Raw genomic sequence first — 15,835 nt, 5'->3', positions numbered from 1 at the left:
CAAATCTCCTGTATGCTCTGGAAATTCTCAAGTGCACATCTGCAAGCTTTTCCCAAGCTTGGAAAAGCACCTTCAGCAATTACAACTTTCAGATTCGTACTGCCAGTAAGGCCACTCGCTGCAGAAACAAGGTAAGAAAACATGTAAAACAAATACAGTAGATCATTTCAAAATGTTGCAAAAGGGAGAGAGGGTCCCTGACCCAAGCTTTCTCCTGCAGCTGAAGGTTGCCTCTAAGTCCACACCTCGTCTTTTGATGCCTAACCTGTAATCAGCACAGTTTGCAAGAGTTTCCTTTTTGATTACAACTCCCAGCACCCCCGTAGATGTCATGGCCACTGGTTTCCTTCGACCAAGAAAAACACAGGCTTCCATAAGGGAAGACACATGTACCCAGGATGGGATTTTTCTAAAAGCTTCTTTTAGTACAGTTTTCCCTGCTGAAGAGGGAAGCCATTTTTCAGGTTAGGTCACGATATTTATGCTTAAAAGAGGCTTACCTCTTTGGGATACAGTTAAGAGATGCTGCGTTTGCTCACCATTTCCCTGTTATTTTTAATACGGTTAGAATGTCCAACTGCTCCAAAGTCTATCACGAAGCAAGTAATTGTTTGCATGATTATGTTGTAAATCACCCAGAGAATGCTCTAGCACTGTGGGGATGTACATAAGTTGAAACGACAACAAGAAGCCTGGAGGATGTGATGGTGCAGGCTAAAGACCACGGATCTCATATACGCGGCATGCCTGCAAGCTCTCTGGCTAATGTCTTCTTCTGCCAGAAAGCTGTCAAGCACAGAATCATTTGTCCATCTTAGTTTAAAATTAAAGATGACAAAGAGACAGAGTTAGGAAAAGGACGTGTGGTTTAGAATTACACACATGCAGGAGCAGGGTGATGCCTCTATGGAACCACTAAAAAAAAAATCACAAAACTGCAAGCTTTCGTGAGTCAAATCTCACTTCTTTAGGCTGGACACCCACCTCTTTGTGGGTCATGTCGACAAGACAGGTGGACAGAGAGCAGAAGAAGATGACACCAAAGAAGGAAAAAGAAGACGTACTGCCTCTTTTGACTTACAAAATGAGACACGTAGGTCTGCAATGGAAAAAGCATGACTGTGTGTATGAGTGTACAAGAGAAGAACGGTTGCTAAGATACCTGTTGCTAAGCCATAAGTCCCATCCTTTTAGCACAGACACGGCATGCCATCATCCCTAAAAACCGAGCTTCTGGTCCTGATTTCATCTCATGTTGCCCTTTGCAAATCTGTAGCACACACAGGCCTTTGCACTAGGTTTACATCTGTGCCTGTTATTTTTATTACCCATGTTTTCCTGCTGCAATAAATATCTACGGCTTCCCCTTCTCTAGCCATTGTGCCTCTTGTGTTGCTTCCTTTTGAGCTGTGCGGCCGACAGCACGGGCTCTCCTTTCGATGGATCTGTAGGTGGTTGGAGGAACAACTCTGGCAGCGGAAAGGGATCTAGATTCTTTAAATAAATACATAAAACATTCTGGATGCTAGCCTGTTGCAGGAAAGCAACATTTCCAGTAGAAGAGATGTCAGCCGGCACTTTGCCCTAATGACTGTGTGCCGTCAAGTCATTTCGGACGTATGACAAACCTTTCCAGGGTTTTCCAAGTACAGAATACACAGAAGTAGCTTATCATTCCTTTCCTCTAGGGGGGCAGTTCTGGGACTATGTACAGCTGGCCCAAGACCACCCAGGCTGGCTCTCCTCCCAGCAGGCACAGCAGTGGGGGAACTGGAAGCCCCCACCTCTGGGTCCACAGCCAGATATCTAAGCCACCGAGCTATCCAGCCAGCGACTTTTCCTTACAACTGAGAAATGTCACTCTGACCCAGAACCATTTCCCAAGGCTTCTTTCTTGTAAGATACAGAAGATAAAAGACAAGTCTACAAAACATCAATGGCAAAAAACCTGGATCTGGGAACACTCGGCTGCAGAAATCCAAATTCAGAAATTCATGAACTCCAATACTGTGCTCTAAGCAGGATGATCCTCCTCACTCAAGGCTCCTTCCAAATGTATTGCATGGCTCTCTACTACGAATCCAGGACTTACACCCCACATCAAGAGGAAGGAAGGAATAAATTAAGGAATCTTGCAGATAAAATAAATTTTATATCAAGTGCCATCAACTTACAGTGACTCTAATAAACCCAAGGTGATATTTAAAGAGAAGTTTTACCAATTCCAGCCTCCACTTCTATACGTATCCATAGCCAAGTAAGGATTCAAACCCAGGTCTAGTCTATATTCATTACACCACACTGGCTGTAGCCAAAATACAGCAGACTGTTAAATTAAAGGCGGGATATCCTAAGATATTGGTGCCTTCTCCATCTCCCTTAACTTGGTGCCTTCTGCCTCAATCAGTTCATGGATGCTGGGAGCTGTGATTTAACACATCAGGAGGGAAGGAGAAACTTCCCTGAGGTGACCGCATTGGAGCGGAACTGCAGAATTCAAGGCTTCCTTCAGGCCGTGACTTTACGAGGAGGCCGTACCGTTATCATTCCTTTTCCGGCTGGTTTCCCATTTCCCAGGAGGAGCGCCCGCGTTATCTTCTTGCTTGAGACAATCTGAAGACAAAAAAAGAAATAAAAGAAATAAAAAGAAGAGAAAACAGGGAGGTGGGCAATGGTTATGGGAAGGAAATGCAACACCCATCTTCCAGTGGATTTGTGACGGGGCCAGGCACCACCGTTTAAGCGGAAATTGGTCTGCCGGCCTTTTGACTGACATGGAATGTCATACTTGCTCATGTCTGTTTTGCAGCTGTGGGAAACACACAGCTTCTGCAGGATCTTCTGCAGAGAAGAGAGAGAAAGAGGCCAACACAACCCTTTCCCCCTCCAAATGGCAACAGGAATAGACATGGAACCTGGAACAGCTCCGTTGAGGAACAAGCTTCCCTTTGCAATTGCTGTATTTAGCCAGCGTGTGTTTAACATCAAGGAAATTATTCCCCAGCTATTACTTCCCTGGTTTTCTAGTTTGCTTGCTCCCCTGAAGTCGTAAAGAGTCACTGGAAGAGTAAGGCTTGCTTTTTTAAATACACCCACAGAGTTAATCAGGTGCGTTGCAAGAGTCTGAATAAGCTGACAGCCGCCTGACACAAAAGTGAAACGAAGGGGCCAAGTCAGACAATCTTCACTCCAGTGCCCAAATTATCCACAATTCAGACAGCACTTTCCGAATCTCCTCACCGGCTGCTCAGCCCAGGCCTCTCAGCTGAAAAAAGACCAGCTGGAGAAAAAAAATTTTAGTAAGAATAAAGCCAAACAAAAAGGGCTTGCCAAATCTGAAATGGTTAAATTTCACAGGGTCAAAATATCCCAGGCCTGCTTCAACAGCTATCTGATCAACCTTCCCTTGTTCTGCTCTGGCAGGTGAGGAAACAATCCTTTAGGGTCTCTCCTTTCTGGTTCAAATAAGAGAGTTTGTGTGCCTTCTTTGGATCTCATCCCTTTTTTCAGGATAAAAGTAGACAGAAGTCTTTTTGTCTGGAACCTTGTATTCTGCACACACAAAAATTCACGTTCTGCCCCCAAAACTTCATATTTTGTGCAAAGCATAGGGATGGTGGTAACAAGACCCAATTTTTGCTAATGATGGTGCGGATGGGGAAAAAAAGTGCAAGCTTTTAAACTCTGTTACGCAGTGGCTGGCCAATTTTTGATGGGGCGTATTGTTGTGCTGAGATACCCCTTCCCATCAAGGGCATGAAAATCTGTGAATATTTGCTATTCGTCCCTCCACACCCACAAAAGCAATCAGCAGCTGCTGAGACTGTGATTTTTCAGTGGGGGAGGAGTCGGAGTAGGAGTATTTAATTCTTTCACTTTAGAGTCTACTGATGATGATGACGAAAGCCAAAACACCACAACTGCTTCCACTAGGGGTGACCCGAACCCTGGCTGATGTATAAGACACAAGATGCTGACTCCTAATGTGTACAAATCAACCAGGCATGCGTTGACTCTGACCTCACCAGTACCCTGACATTGTCTCCCTGCCACTGCCCAAAGAAACAGTACCAGTTTGTCTGGTTACATGGGTGACATCTAGGAAGACAATGAGTGACAGTTCCCAGTATGTGCAGCAAAGGCTCACCGTTCCTAATGTGCAGGAAAACTCCCCCAGGAAGTCATGTTCGTACAGCTGCATGCTCGATTTGTCTTGATCAAACAAGGCGAATTTCAGCTTCTGGACCTCCTCGAAGCGATAATCTATGATGAACTTCTTGGAGAAGGCAGGGTTGAGGTTGTTTACCGCTGTCTCTGTCCTGTCGATCTGCAAAAAGAGAATGCAGGTGAGCCAATGCACAGAACAAGAAGCCTCTTGGAAATACGGAACACATCCTTCTGCACAGTGTCCAGGTGCAGGAAAAACAATACGATTTTTTAAAAGGTTGATTTGGACAGTGGGCCGATTCTGGACTCACTATGCTCAGTCAAGACACGTCTTTCCTCTACAGGGCTGAGTGCCAAAAATTAAGTTTAAGCCAGAGTTTTGCAAGTTTACAGCATAAACCAGCACTGATTGGCTTGCGCCAGGGAAGTCAGCAAACAATTTGGTCTCCAATCTCTAAAACTACATTTCCTTTGTAAAGACACATGAACAAATATACTAGATAGACAGAAAAGAGCAAAAGAGAATCATGTGTATTTCTAATCCAATGGCCCTTTTGGATCAGACCAAAGGGCCCTACGGTCCTGCTCCCTGTATTACAGCAGAACAAATAAGATTCAGATGAGAAGTGCACAATGAGGCCCAATCCTTCTCTCCCTGCAATCACTAAGCATTTGGAGACACGCTGCCTCGGATTCCAGGGACAGAGTGAGTGAAGGTGCTGGGAAATGTAGCCCAAAAAAGTAAAAAAATAAAATCCCTGTTCTAGCCCCTGAATCCCAAGCTGTCCCTAATTAGACTTAGCATTACCCACCAAAGCTCTCCTCCCACTGCAGACGGTAGGTGTGGGTAGAGGAGGTTAATTCTGCTCAAGTAACATTTCCAAGCACTAAACCCATCATATCTTTGGCAGGAAATTTCACACCTCAAATTATTTGTTAACAGCTCAAGGTGTTGAATCTTTGTCTGTCTAGACGCATCAGCCAGTCAATGCTAATGGATGACCCCGGAATCGAGCATTATGGGGAAGGCAAATTTCTATCTATTCACACCACTCATCATCGAGGAACAGACACAGGGCGGTCCAGCCATAAAATGAGTGCAGTCAGCTTGTGTGTTCTGTTGTCGGAAATCCAGAAATTACATCTTTTCCCCAAAGAGGCTCCACCTCCTAGGTCTGCCTGTTCTTTCACAAGTCCCCATTCAATTAAAATCTTTTGACCTCTTGCTCTCTTGAATACGGTATTTCCCAACTAACCCAGAAAGCTAGCCACTTCCCTTGAGGATCTGGAAGTTGAGTTCTGGCAACCAGACCCCTTTCTTATTTGGTTAGGCATCCCTGAAAGAAGGAATGGAATAGGCTTGTTAGATGGACCATGGATTTATGGCGACTCTTTTCAGGGCTTTGCAGGTAGAGAATACTCCATGCCCTTCTTCTGGGGATGCCCTGGGACTGTGCGGCTCGCCCAAGGCTGGAGGTTCTTGCAGGAGGCACAGTGGGGGCATCCAACTCCCAAGTCTCTGTTAAGCCACTGAGCTCTCTGGCCAGCTTAACAAACAGCCCACTGAGCCATTATCCTCTCCCTTCTTGCAGTCCCTGAATGTGCCTCAATACAAATATTTCTGTTGTCCAACCAAGCAGGTCACAACTCCAAATTCAGGACCCACAATGGGTCAGGATTGACCCACAAGAGGCCCGAGTGGCTTTTAACCCAGTTCTGTTTCTTTCACTTAAGGCAAAGAAAAAGACTTAAGTCTTCCTCTTGTTTGCCTGCTGACTTTTCCCCCCACTTTTTGGAAAGGGAAGGAGCAAAAATTCCTCCCACCTCCCACCTCTTGCCGCTGTCGAAATGGCACTATTTAGCAGGGATCATGTAGCAAGATGACATTGGCGCTCGTATAAGGGCTCCATCTGCCTCACTGGCAGACGGCCGTTCCACTGCAGGGTTTGGTATGGAGGGAGGGATCGCAAAATTCCACTTCCCTGTAACTGGATTTCCCTGGCTAGCCCAGTTTGCTCTCTAAGGGGAAAGGAAGGCAAATGATGAGGGTGGCAAGAGCTCCCCCCGCCCCCAAGCTGGGCTTTTCTGCGTTTTGCCTCTCAAACATACTCCAAGCCATAGTAATAAGGAAAAGAAGGAAAACCAGAGATGTGGGCCATGGGATAAGGCGCAAAACAGATAACCATGCAGTTTCTCCAAAATACACAGATTTTAATTAGATGTGTTGGCCTATTCAAAGGGGAAAAGTTCCAAAAGTAACAGGATGGTAAGTTACCCAGCCCTACAGCATTTGGGTATTCTCAAGGTAACAGAGGTATTTAAAGATGGTTTTCTTGGTTCCACTCAGTTTGCTGTTGTTGTTGTTGTTGTTGTTGTTGTTGTTGTTGTTGTTTAGTCATTAAGTCGTGTCCAACTCTTCGTGACCCCATGGACCAGAGCATGCCAGGCTCTCCTGTCTTCCACTGCCTCCCGGAGTTGGGTCAAATTCACGTTAGTAGCTTCGGTGACACTGTCCATCCATCTCGTCCTCCGTCGTCCCCTTCTCTTCTTGCCTTCACACTTTCCCAGCATCAGGGTCTTTTCCAGGGAGTCTTCTCTTCTCATGAGATGGCCAAAGTATTGGAGCCTCATCTTCAGGATCTGTCCATCCAGGGAGCACTCAGGGTTGATTTCCTTTAGAATGGATAGGTTTGTTCTCCTTGCAGTCCAGGGGACTCTCCAGAGTCTCCTCCAGCACCACAATTTGAAAGCATTTTGAATCCACTCAGTTACTGAGGTCTAAATCCCACTGGTCTCAATTTTGAACGTGTTTTGAGCACACACGTCCAGAAACACAATTTTGTTGCAGGAAACCCAAATCCACAAGAAATACAGTTAGGCGAGTCAGGTAGCGCATTCCGAATCTGGAATTAAAATTTAAGAACTCTCTTCTAGTTTGGACGAGAATTTGGGGAGGGGAACAGAGAGCTAAGCGAGCCAATGAAGTACTAAGCAAGAGAAAATGTTTCATTGTCAGGAAGTTGGATTCCTGGCTCTTTCTAGATACTAAAGTACCAATCGGAACTGCCACAACTAGGTGTCAAAATTACAGGCTATGGAGCTCATGGAAATGTACCGTTAGAGACAAAGGGTTGTATTTTAAGATGCTCTTCCATATGAAGACATCCCCAGCCTACCGAAAACCAGTGCATTAAGGAGAAGGCTAACATCTTCAGCACTTTTTCAACCATCCATTGCATGGGCTGCCCATCTGTTTCCGTGTCAACTTCAAAGTTTTAATGCTTACGTATAAGGCCCTAAACGGTTTAGGACCTCGATATTTGGCGGAACGCCTCCTCCCACCAAGGTCTACCCGGATCACCCGCGCGAGTCAGGAGGTGAGGCTGAGGAGCCTGATGCTGAGAGAGGCCCGGAAGGAGAAGACACGAAACCGGGCCTTCTCGGCGGTGGCTCCTCGCCTCTGGAACAATCTCCCTCCGGCGATTCGCGCGGCCCCCACGCTGGGCACCTTTAAAACCCAATTAAAAACATGGCTGTTTATTCAGGCCTTCCCTCCAGTCAACTCTTGATTTTTTCTTACTTTTCCTTTTTATCTTTACTGCTGTTCTTGTTTGATTATTATGTATTTGTCTATGTTTTATTATTTGATTTTATATTTGGAAGCCGCCTAGAGTGGTCCGGTGGGCCAGATAGGCGGGGTATAAATTAAATAAATAAATAAATAAATAAATAAATCCAACCTACATACGTATTTCTTAGCTTATCTTAGCTAAAACCATCAAAGGACAGGGGGAATTGCACAGGAAGCTGCTGATAAAGGATCCCATCAAGAGCAGAGAGTCAACCAAGACAGCATAGGCCCCACTGATTGAGATGGAAGCTGGGAAAAATATATATATAAAAAGGTAAAGGTTCCCCTTGACAATTTTTGTCCAGTCGTGTCCGACTCTAGGGGGCGGCGCTCATCCCGCTCTTCAAGCCATAGAGCCAGCGTTTGTCCGAAGACATTCTTCCGTGGTCACATGGCCAGTGTGATTTAGACACGGAACACTGTTTACCTTCCCACCGAGATGGTACCTATTTATCTACTCGCATTTGCATGCTTTCGAACCGCTAGGTTGGTGGGAGCTCACTCCATCACGTGGATTCGATCTTACGACTGCCGGATCTTCTGACCCTGCAGCACAGGTTTCTGCGGTTTAGCCCACATATATTTCCCCAAAACTCTCGCTTTGTAAACGGCAACCCTCCAAATTTGAGATCCCTCACGAAAAATCATGCCAAGGTTTTACAGCATTTTTCTTGAGTTTTGTGATGGCAGCTACAACTGAGTAACTGAATAGATCAGATGGGGGTTCCTGGTGAACCCCTCTCCATCACTGGTCGCCTGTTTCATTTCAGAGTTACGTTTGTCGTTGTTTCTATAGGATGATGCCACCGCAATATCACACTCAGCTTCCTAGAGAGGGTACGGCACTGAAACGAAAACTCAGGCTTTGCACGAGCAAACTCTTTAAAACCACCCTAAAATGTTGGCGTAGATTTTGAGTGGAAAAGACAATATTGGTTTTCAGGGTTTTCACACCGACTATATCAGTTACCTGTTGTGGGTGGCAATCTAAAGCTTGCCATTTGTACTACAGAGCATCATCAGCACAGGGTTACTTGGTAGGATGATTTTGCTGGATGGTATGGGAAGGGGGGAAAGAGGAGGAGGAGGAGGGATGCGTTTCTAAAAGGGCTGCAAGGGAAAAAATGATGCCATGGCCCCGTTTCCAGAGAGCTTCAATTATCCGAAGATAAAAAAGCCACAAAATTGCAGGAGCGATGTTATCAAAATAGGAGAAGCAACTCGAATAGAAACTGTATGCCCCGGGAGAATTCACGGCCAGCTGCGGCGTGGTGTTCCATCCCCTGCTCTCGGATAAACAAGTCAGCATCATTGGCGCGAACACACACACACACCCCAACACAAAAGCTCCAGTCTTGACATGCTTTTCTTGGCTCCAGGCTGTGGAAAACGGTGACTTTTCTGAGTCCCACTTGAACTGGAAATGAGCATTTACTGTACCAAAGCCACCTTAACTCTCAAAAGGAGCTCTGTTTGGCGCTGCTAAAACCGGGTTGGCATGAGGTCGAGCGACTCGTGGCTCTAGCAACGTCTTCCGCCACATTCCTGCAAAAATTGCAAAGCCGCCAGAAAGGGAGAAAGACTTATTAAATACACCTCTCGCTGCCAAGGAATGCAACTCCGGTACAATCCCCCTCCTGTATCGAAAATCCACGGTGTGATGATACTTTTAATAAGCCAGTTTTAAAAAATGGCATACAGATTTGTGTGCAAGCTTTTGAGATTTAAAAATTACTTTATGATGCGACAGGAAAAGGAGTTAGAGCAGCATAGTATTTGTCTATTTATTTTTGTTTATTTAAAACATTTATATGCCATCTTTTTCCTAGAGGATCCAAGCCAGCATACCATATGATTCAAATACTGAAGAGAGACAGGGTAGCACTTTTCAAAGACTTGATAGGGAGTTGTACAGAAAAAGGGTATTTATTTATTTATTTATTTATTTATTTATTTATTTATTTATTTATTTATTTATTTATTTATTTATTTATTTATATCCCGCCTATCTGGTCGGGTCAGGACCACTCTAGGCAGCTAGGATCTGTTCTCACATCATCCCTGAGTGCAGGACACGCAGCCATGGGCTTAAGGTATAGGAAGCCAGATTTCAGTTGATTTTCAGGGAAAACTTCCTAACTGTTAGAGCAGTACAGCAATGGAACCCATTGCCTCAAGAGGGGGCGAACACTGGAGGATTCAAAAGAATACTGAACCACCCTTGGTCAAATCTGCTTTGACTGGGATTCCTGCCTTGAGCAGGGGGTTGGGCTGGATGGCCTTCGAGGCCCCCCTTCCAACGCCATGATTCTATGATACTAACACAATTGAAAACCAAATAGTAAATTATTACACTATTAAAAAGTATTAAGCCAATATTATATGAAAACTCATAAGAGCGAGATTAAAACACAAGTCAAACACAGAATAATACATGTGATTGTTGATTTGTTTATACTCCCCTCCGCCAATTTTTTTTTTAAAAATGGAGATTCCACATCGATGGCCTTTCTGCTTCCCAGCAAAACCAGGGTCCATTCGGGCTGAAAGCTAACATGTGGAGTGCTTGCAACGTCCCCCCCCCACTACATTTTAAGGCTGCCCGATCAAGACCGGCTCCCATTCTCTGCCATCTGTAGCTGCCAGTTTGCTTCTAGCTGCAGTAAGTGAGCGAGCGAGTGAGGGAGCGAGCAGAGTGTTGGTTTAGAAAGCTGAAAGGACGTGAGGTGGGTGGTTCAATTTTCAGCCAAATGTATATATTCACCTCAGGTGCCTTCTTCGCTCCATAAACTTTTCCATGGAAGCCAAATAGTTTCTAGAAGTAAAACTGTGCTGAGGAAAGGACCTCATGGAAACATAAGCAGTCCCGAAGATGATAATTTAGTCTGCTTGGAGATCCTAGTTTGTGTATTTGTTCAAAGTTTTTATTGGGTTTTTAGAAAATACCACTAGCAGTACGTCTGTCCTTAACTGCAACCTATCCATTGTGGCCCAGAGTTCCCTCCCTGGCTTGATTTGATCTCGGATCTATCTATTCATCTTTCTGGAAGTCCAGGTTTCACACAGTGATCAGAAATACAAGAGTGTGGATGATGGTAACCCAATACATATACCTAAACTATGGCTGCTTCTTTACTGCACAAGCATACAGTCATCCAAAGACAAACAGGAGAAACACACAATGGATTTATTTCTACAGTTCAGACTAAAACCCGGAGCAGACTCTCTGCCCTTATGAAACTGGAGTCTCCAGGCCCTGTTCTGCCTTTAAAACTGCTTCTTGCCAGCAGCCAGCACCACCTCTGGTGGCAGAGAGTCCCACAGCTCAGCTATGTACGACGAGTCTGACAATGTGCCATTCCGCATTGACTCTGGAATCTATCAGCCTTAGCAGAATAATAAAAAAGGCTATAGCAAAGCCGGCCCCTATCCGAAAGCTAAAGATATGTGCATGTCGTGAGAGGGGTGGGGATTGAAAAAGGGGGGGGGGAGAGATGATCTGCTGAGTTTTGTTTTTCATTTTTTAAAAAGCACAGGGAAAAGGTTTGGAAATGCACAACAACATTATGTTAATTTTGCTAAAAATACAGGGAAGGTTGATAGGGAAATGGAACAGTAAGTGACTGCAGACCAGCTGTCGGGAAGGGGAAAAAAGGCAGGAAAAAAAATAATGTTATCTTCTCAAAACAGATTTCTGCACAATCATTTGGGAGGAGCGCAATCAGATAACTAGAGAGCAGAGCTCCGCAGTAGTAGTAATTACATAGCACAACTTTGGGACTCAGAATTGATTGTTACTTGTAGTTTCTCTCTGAAATGAATGATGGTATAAAGCTGCAGCACTACACGCACATTGAATCCCCGTGTTTATTTTTACTTTATTTGTAGACCTATTTTTATTTCTGTAACATTTATATCAGGGGTAGGAAGCCCCCAGATCTCCAGGTGTTCTGCCAGTGAAGAACAGTGACTCCAGTTTCACGTGGGCAAGGAATCCACACCAGATTTCTTTCTTGATTTTGGAATCGCTATCCAAAGTGCTGAACTTCAGCCTCACAATATATTCAGGACCTTGGACAGCTCCTTTGAAATTCAGCACCCTTGGGAAAGCAGAGTTGTCAGCTCCCGCTCAACGCACGGCTCCCAGGGGAAGTAACAGATCAGACCATAGGGCAGCAAATCTTTCAGAGAACAAGAAGACCTTTTCTGGATCAGACCCAAGATCTATCTCAGGTGCTATAGCGAACAACAGTGAATGCTTAATACACACTACAAAGCACAAGTAGAGTGCTAGTAGAGTGCTCACACAGATAATCAATTTAGTGCTAGACCATCAGCAACAGTAAATCCTTCCAACTTCCATCACCAAGTAACAGAAGCAGAAACGAACAATAGAGATAAATGCCGCAGGTCGATGACAATGACTGTGTCTTGGGGCAGTGAGTTCCACAGTCTAACTATGCTCTGTGTAAAGGTTTTCCTTTTGTCTATCCTCAGTCTCCCACCATTCATCACATTATCTAGTTCCATACAAAATGAGGTAAACTTTCTTCCTGTCCCCTTTTTGCAATTCTATACATTTATCTCACAACCCCTTTATGAGAGTTTGATTCCCCACTGCTGTGCCTCCCGGGAGGAGAAGAGCCAGCCTGGGTGGCCTTGGGCCAGCTGCACCGTCCCAAAGAGCACCAGCAGAAGAAGGGAATCGGACGCCGCTTCTGGGTATTCCCTACCTGGAAAACTCTGAAAAGGTTTGCTGTAAGTCAGAATTGATAGCACACAACTATTATTATTAATAAAAATGGCAAAATTTGGAAGTATTTCTTGATGATCAAAGTTGCTCCAGCTTCCTGACCATTTTGAGTATCCCTTTCTGCACTTTTTTCCTGCTCCACCTTATCCCTTCTGTGGAGATAAGGTGGAAGAAGACACAGTACTTCAAGTGCAGGCACACCTTAGAGTTATTCAAAGGCTTAATACTAGGATGGTTCTGTTTACAGTCCCCTTGGCATTTGCCTTTTGTGCAAGTTCCCATTTAAAGAAATGGTATATCCTGCCCACACATCAGGTAGCTTTGTGAACATCCACAGAACAATTATTAGCTTTCACACTCTCTCTTGCTTTCTCATATGCACACAAATAGTTGATTTGTTTACAGATTCACAGAATCATCCCTAGAGCATGCCATGTTCAATAGCAGGGAGGGTATGTGTGTGAGAGAAGGTGTCAGTTAAAACAACTGAATTGTTTTAAATAAGAACTGGTATCCTGTTGTGGAGTTCTGCCTGCACAATGTGAATAATGTTTGGCTGTAGCAAACTGCTGCTAATTAAAGAGTTCCTTTTTCTGTTCTGAGGTGTGCCCAAATTGGGCACCTCCACCTTTAAACTTAAAAAGGCGGCCTTTCATGTGTGACCGTCTGCTGCCTCTGGAGATGTTGTTCCCATAACCTAGGCAGAGCTATGCAACAGGATCATGGCCACTATCTTGGGACAAAGGGTTTCAGCTAAAGGAAGAGATATTCAATGAAATAAACAGCCACATCCATAGATGGTGCATGACCTGAAAAGGGGGCACATTCCAAAGTTTGGGGGTGAGGCCCCAACTCAAAGGGGACCAGCTCAACATCGCCACCTTGAAACAAGGGTGTTCCTGGTCAGATTTCCAGCTCTTCCTTAGGAGTCCCCATGGTGCAGTAACTAAACTGCAGTACGGTAGTGAAGATTCTGCTCTGAGTTCAGTCCTGACAAGATCAGGTAGCTTGCTCGATGTTGACTGAGCCTTCAATCCTTCTGAGGTCACTAAACTGAGTACCTAGCTCCTGGGGAGAGGGGCAACTGTATAGTCTTCATACTTAAATTATAAATCATCCAGAGAGCACTTTAAGTATTGAGAATAAATAATCATGTGCCAGCAAGTCAATTCTGACTTAACTCTTTCCAGGGTTTTCCAGGTAGAGAATATTCAGAAGTGATTTATCATTCCCTTCTTCCGGGGTTGCCCTGGGACTGTGCAGCTTGCCCAAGGCCACCCAGGCTGGCTCTTCTCCCTGGAGGCCCAGTGGGGGAATCGAACTCGCAGCCTCTGGCTCAGCAGTCAGCTGCCTAAACACTGCGGGCGGCACATAAGCAGCACACTCTGCTTTCCTTTGCTCCAAGTTCCTCCATCCCTTCTTCCTTCTCACAGTTCCCTGATCATCTTCTCCGCCTGACATTCAGCCCTCCAAGGCTCCTGTAGGCACTCGGCCCATTGAACTATTTTGTGTGTGTGTGCGTTTCCTGTGGCGCAGGGCTCCCTGAGAGGTGCCAGTTTTAGAAATAGCCTCCCACCACCTTTCAATTTCTCCGACGCTCCCTTTCCCCAAGACCGCTTGTCTTTCAGGTTTCTCCATTTTGCCAGCGCTCATTGCACTCCCTAGCAGAGGCGGCTTTCATTTTATTTTACAACGGGATGCAGCCTGTGAGCCCAGGAAGCTTCTCAAAAAGGCAAGACCAAAGTATGAGACATTTTCAGAAGACTCTCTGGTGCTGACAGCCCTTCCCACCGAGGCCCTTCTTCGGCGGGCTCCACCCTCCACACACACAATTGTGAAGACACGTCCACCATCCGCCTTCTCCTTGGCCCCGCTCGGAGAAGGATTTTTCTACCTCCCTTCAAAATCACGCCAGCAGCTGCGTCTCACAGACTGTCCATTCAAGGCGCCTCCCTCTTTTCCTGCCAAGCCACACTGTTTGGGAATCAGCAACCTAAATATAGCCTGATTTTTAAAAAACATGCACACACTCTTTTAAAAAGCTGCACTACAGACACTGTCAGACACCAATGCCATTAGACTGGAACGTTTAATAGTGAGGGAGCTTATAGGGCAACAGGGCTATGAAAACTGACTCCGTGGATCATGGGGAAAGCACATGCTTTTCATTCAGGAGCAGTGTGTGCACCATACTCTGATGGCGTCCAAATGTCATTACTAGAATACGAGGATCAGGTTGATGACACACGGAAGCTGATGTGTCCGGCTTCATGGGAGCAGTGAATCCACGCCGGATTTTAACTCAAACTTTGCAAGCACGATCCAAAATGCTGAACCTGTTGGGGTGTGTATGTGTGTGATAGGGTTCAGTACCTTAGACAGCTCCTATAAAGTTCAGATTGAAATCCAAACAGAAATCACACCTACACACACACAGACACCCTCAACACACATACTGTGAAGTCAGAGCCGATCAGGAAGAAACCAAATTAAGTCAAGGAAGCAGCTATGGGATGAGACAAGAAGGACGTTAATAACTTGTTCGCCATCCTATGATGCTTCCCCCCACTCAGCCACTCCAGGTCTAAGACACACTAGCAGGCCAAATCTGATCACCCACAAACGCTCCGGCAGGTATCTGAATCCTCCAGTTCATAGCTTCCAAAATACAAGTGAACACTCCTACACAATCTTTGCACATTGGCAATAATGAATCTGGCTGTCTAGAACACAACAAAAGGACTTATTCGTGTGTTTAATCCTTCTGCAATCTTTTATTCTGCCTTTCTGTAAAATGGCTAAGACTGAAATCAAGAAACAATAGAAACACGACTGTAAACACATATATTTAAAAATGGAGAAGGGCGTCAGAGGAAAATTAAACCCTGGAAGGAGATGTTCACTTTATGAAGCTGCCCTGGTGTTCAGATCATCAGGGGAGGTCTTTCAGTCCCCCCCCTTACAGGTGTGCTTGGTGGGGACATGGGAGAGGGCCTTCTCTGTGGCTGCTCCCAGAGACTCTGGAACTCCCTCCCACCGGAGGTCAGCCTGGCCCCATCTTTGCTGTCTTTCCAGAAGCAGGCAAAGACCTTTCTCTTCACTCAGGATTTCCCTTAGTGATTGGTTATCCAAGTGGGATTTTATTTTAAAGGAGTGTGATTTCTTGTTGCTTTGTGTTTTTGAAGTTGATTTTGCTGGCTGTGTTAGTGTGGCATTTGTTTGACCCTTTAAAAATAGGTTACTGTTTTAGCTTTTAAACACTGTTTTTTCATTATGTAAGCCAC

At 45.2% G+C, this 15,835-nt stretch overlaps 1 protein-coding gene across 2 annotated transcripts in view; it reads right to left on the bottom strand.

Moving 5' to 3' along the window:
- The window catches only part of CPNE2 (copine 2), a 68,196-nt gene that overhangs the window by 26,512 nt on the left and 25,849 nt on the right, over window positions 1–15,835 (bottom strand). For both annotated transcript variants that reach the window (XM_020806108.3, XM_020806107.3), the window contains exons 3-4: window positions 4,148–4,327; window positions 2,539–2,613 (exon numbers count right to left, since the gene is read on the bottom strand). In XM_020806108.3, coding sequence (XP_020661767.2) covers window positions 2,539–2,613; window positions 4,148–4,327 — 255 coding nt within the window. The remainder of the gene's footprint in view (window positions 1–2,538; window positions 2,614–4,147; window positions 4,328–15,835) is intronic.

Source organism: Pogona vitticeps, chromosome 10 (genome assembly GCF_051106095.1).
Source record: "Pogona vitticeps strain Pit_001003342236 chromosome 10, PviZW2.1, whole genome shotgun sequence".
NCBI classification, from domain to species: Eukaryota; Metazoa; Chordata; class Lepidosauria; order Squamata; family Agamidae; genus Pogona; species Pogona vitticeps.
Note: the sequence above shows the minus strand (reverse complement) of the source record. Positions and strands in the feature narration are given on the sequence as shown.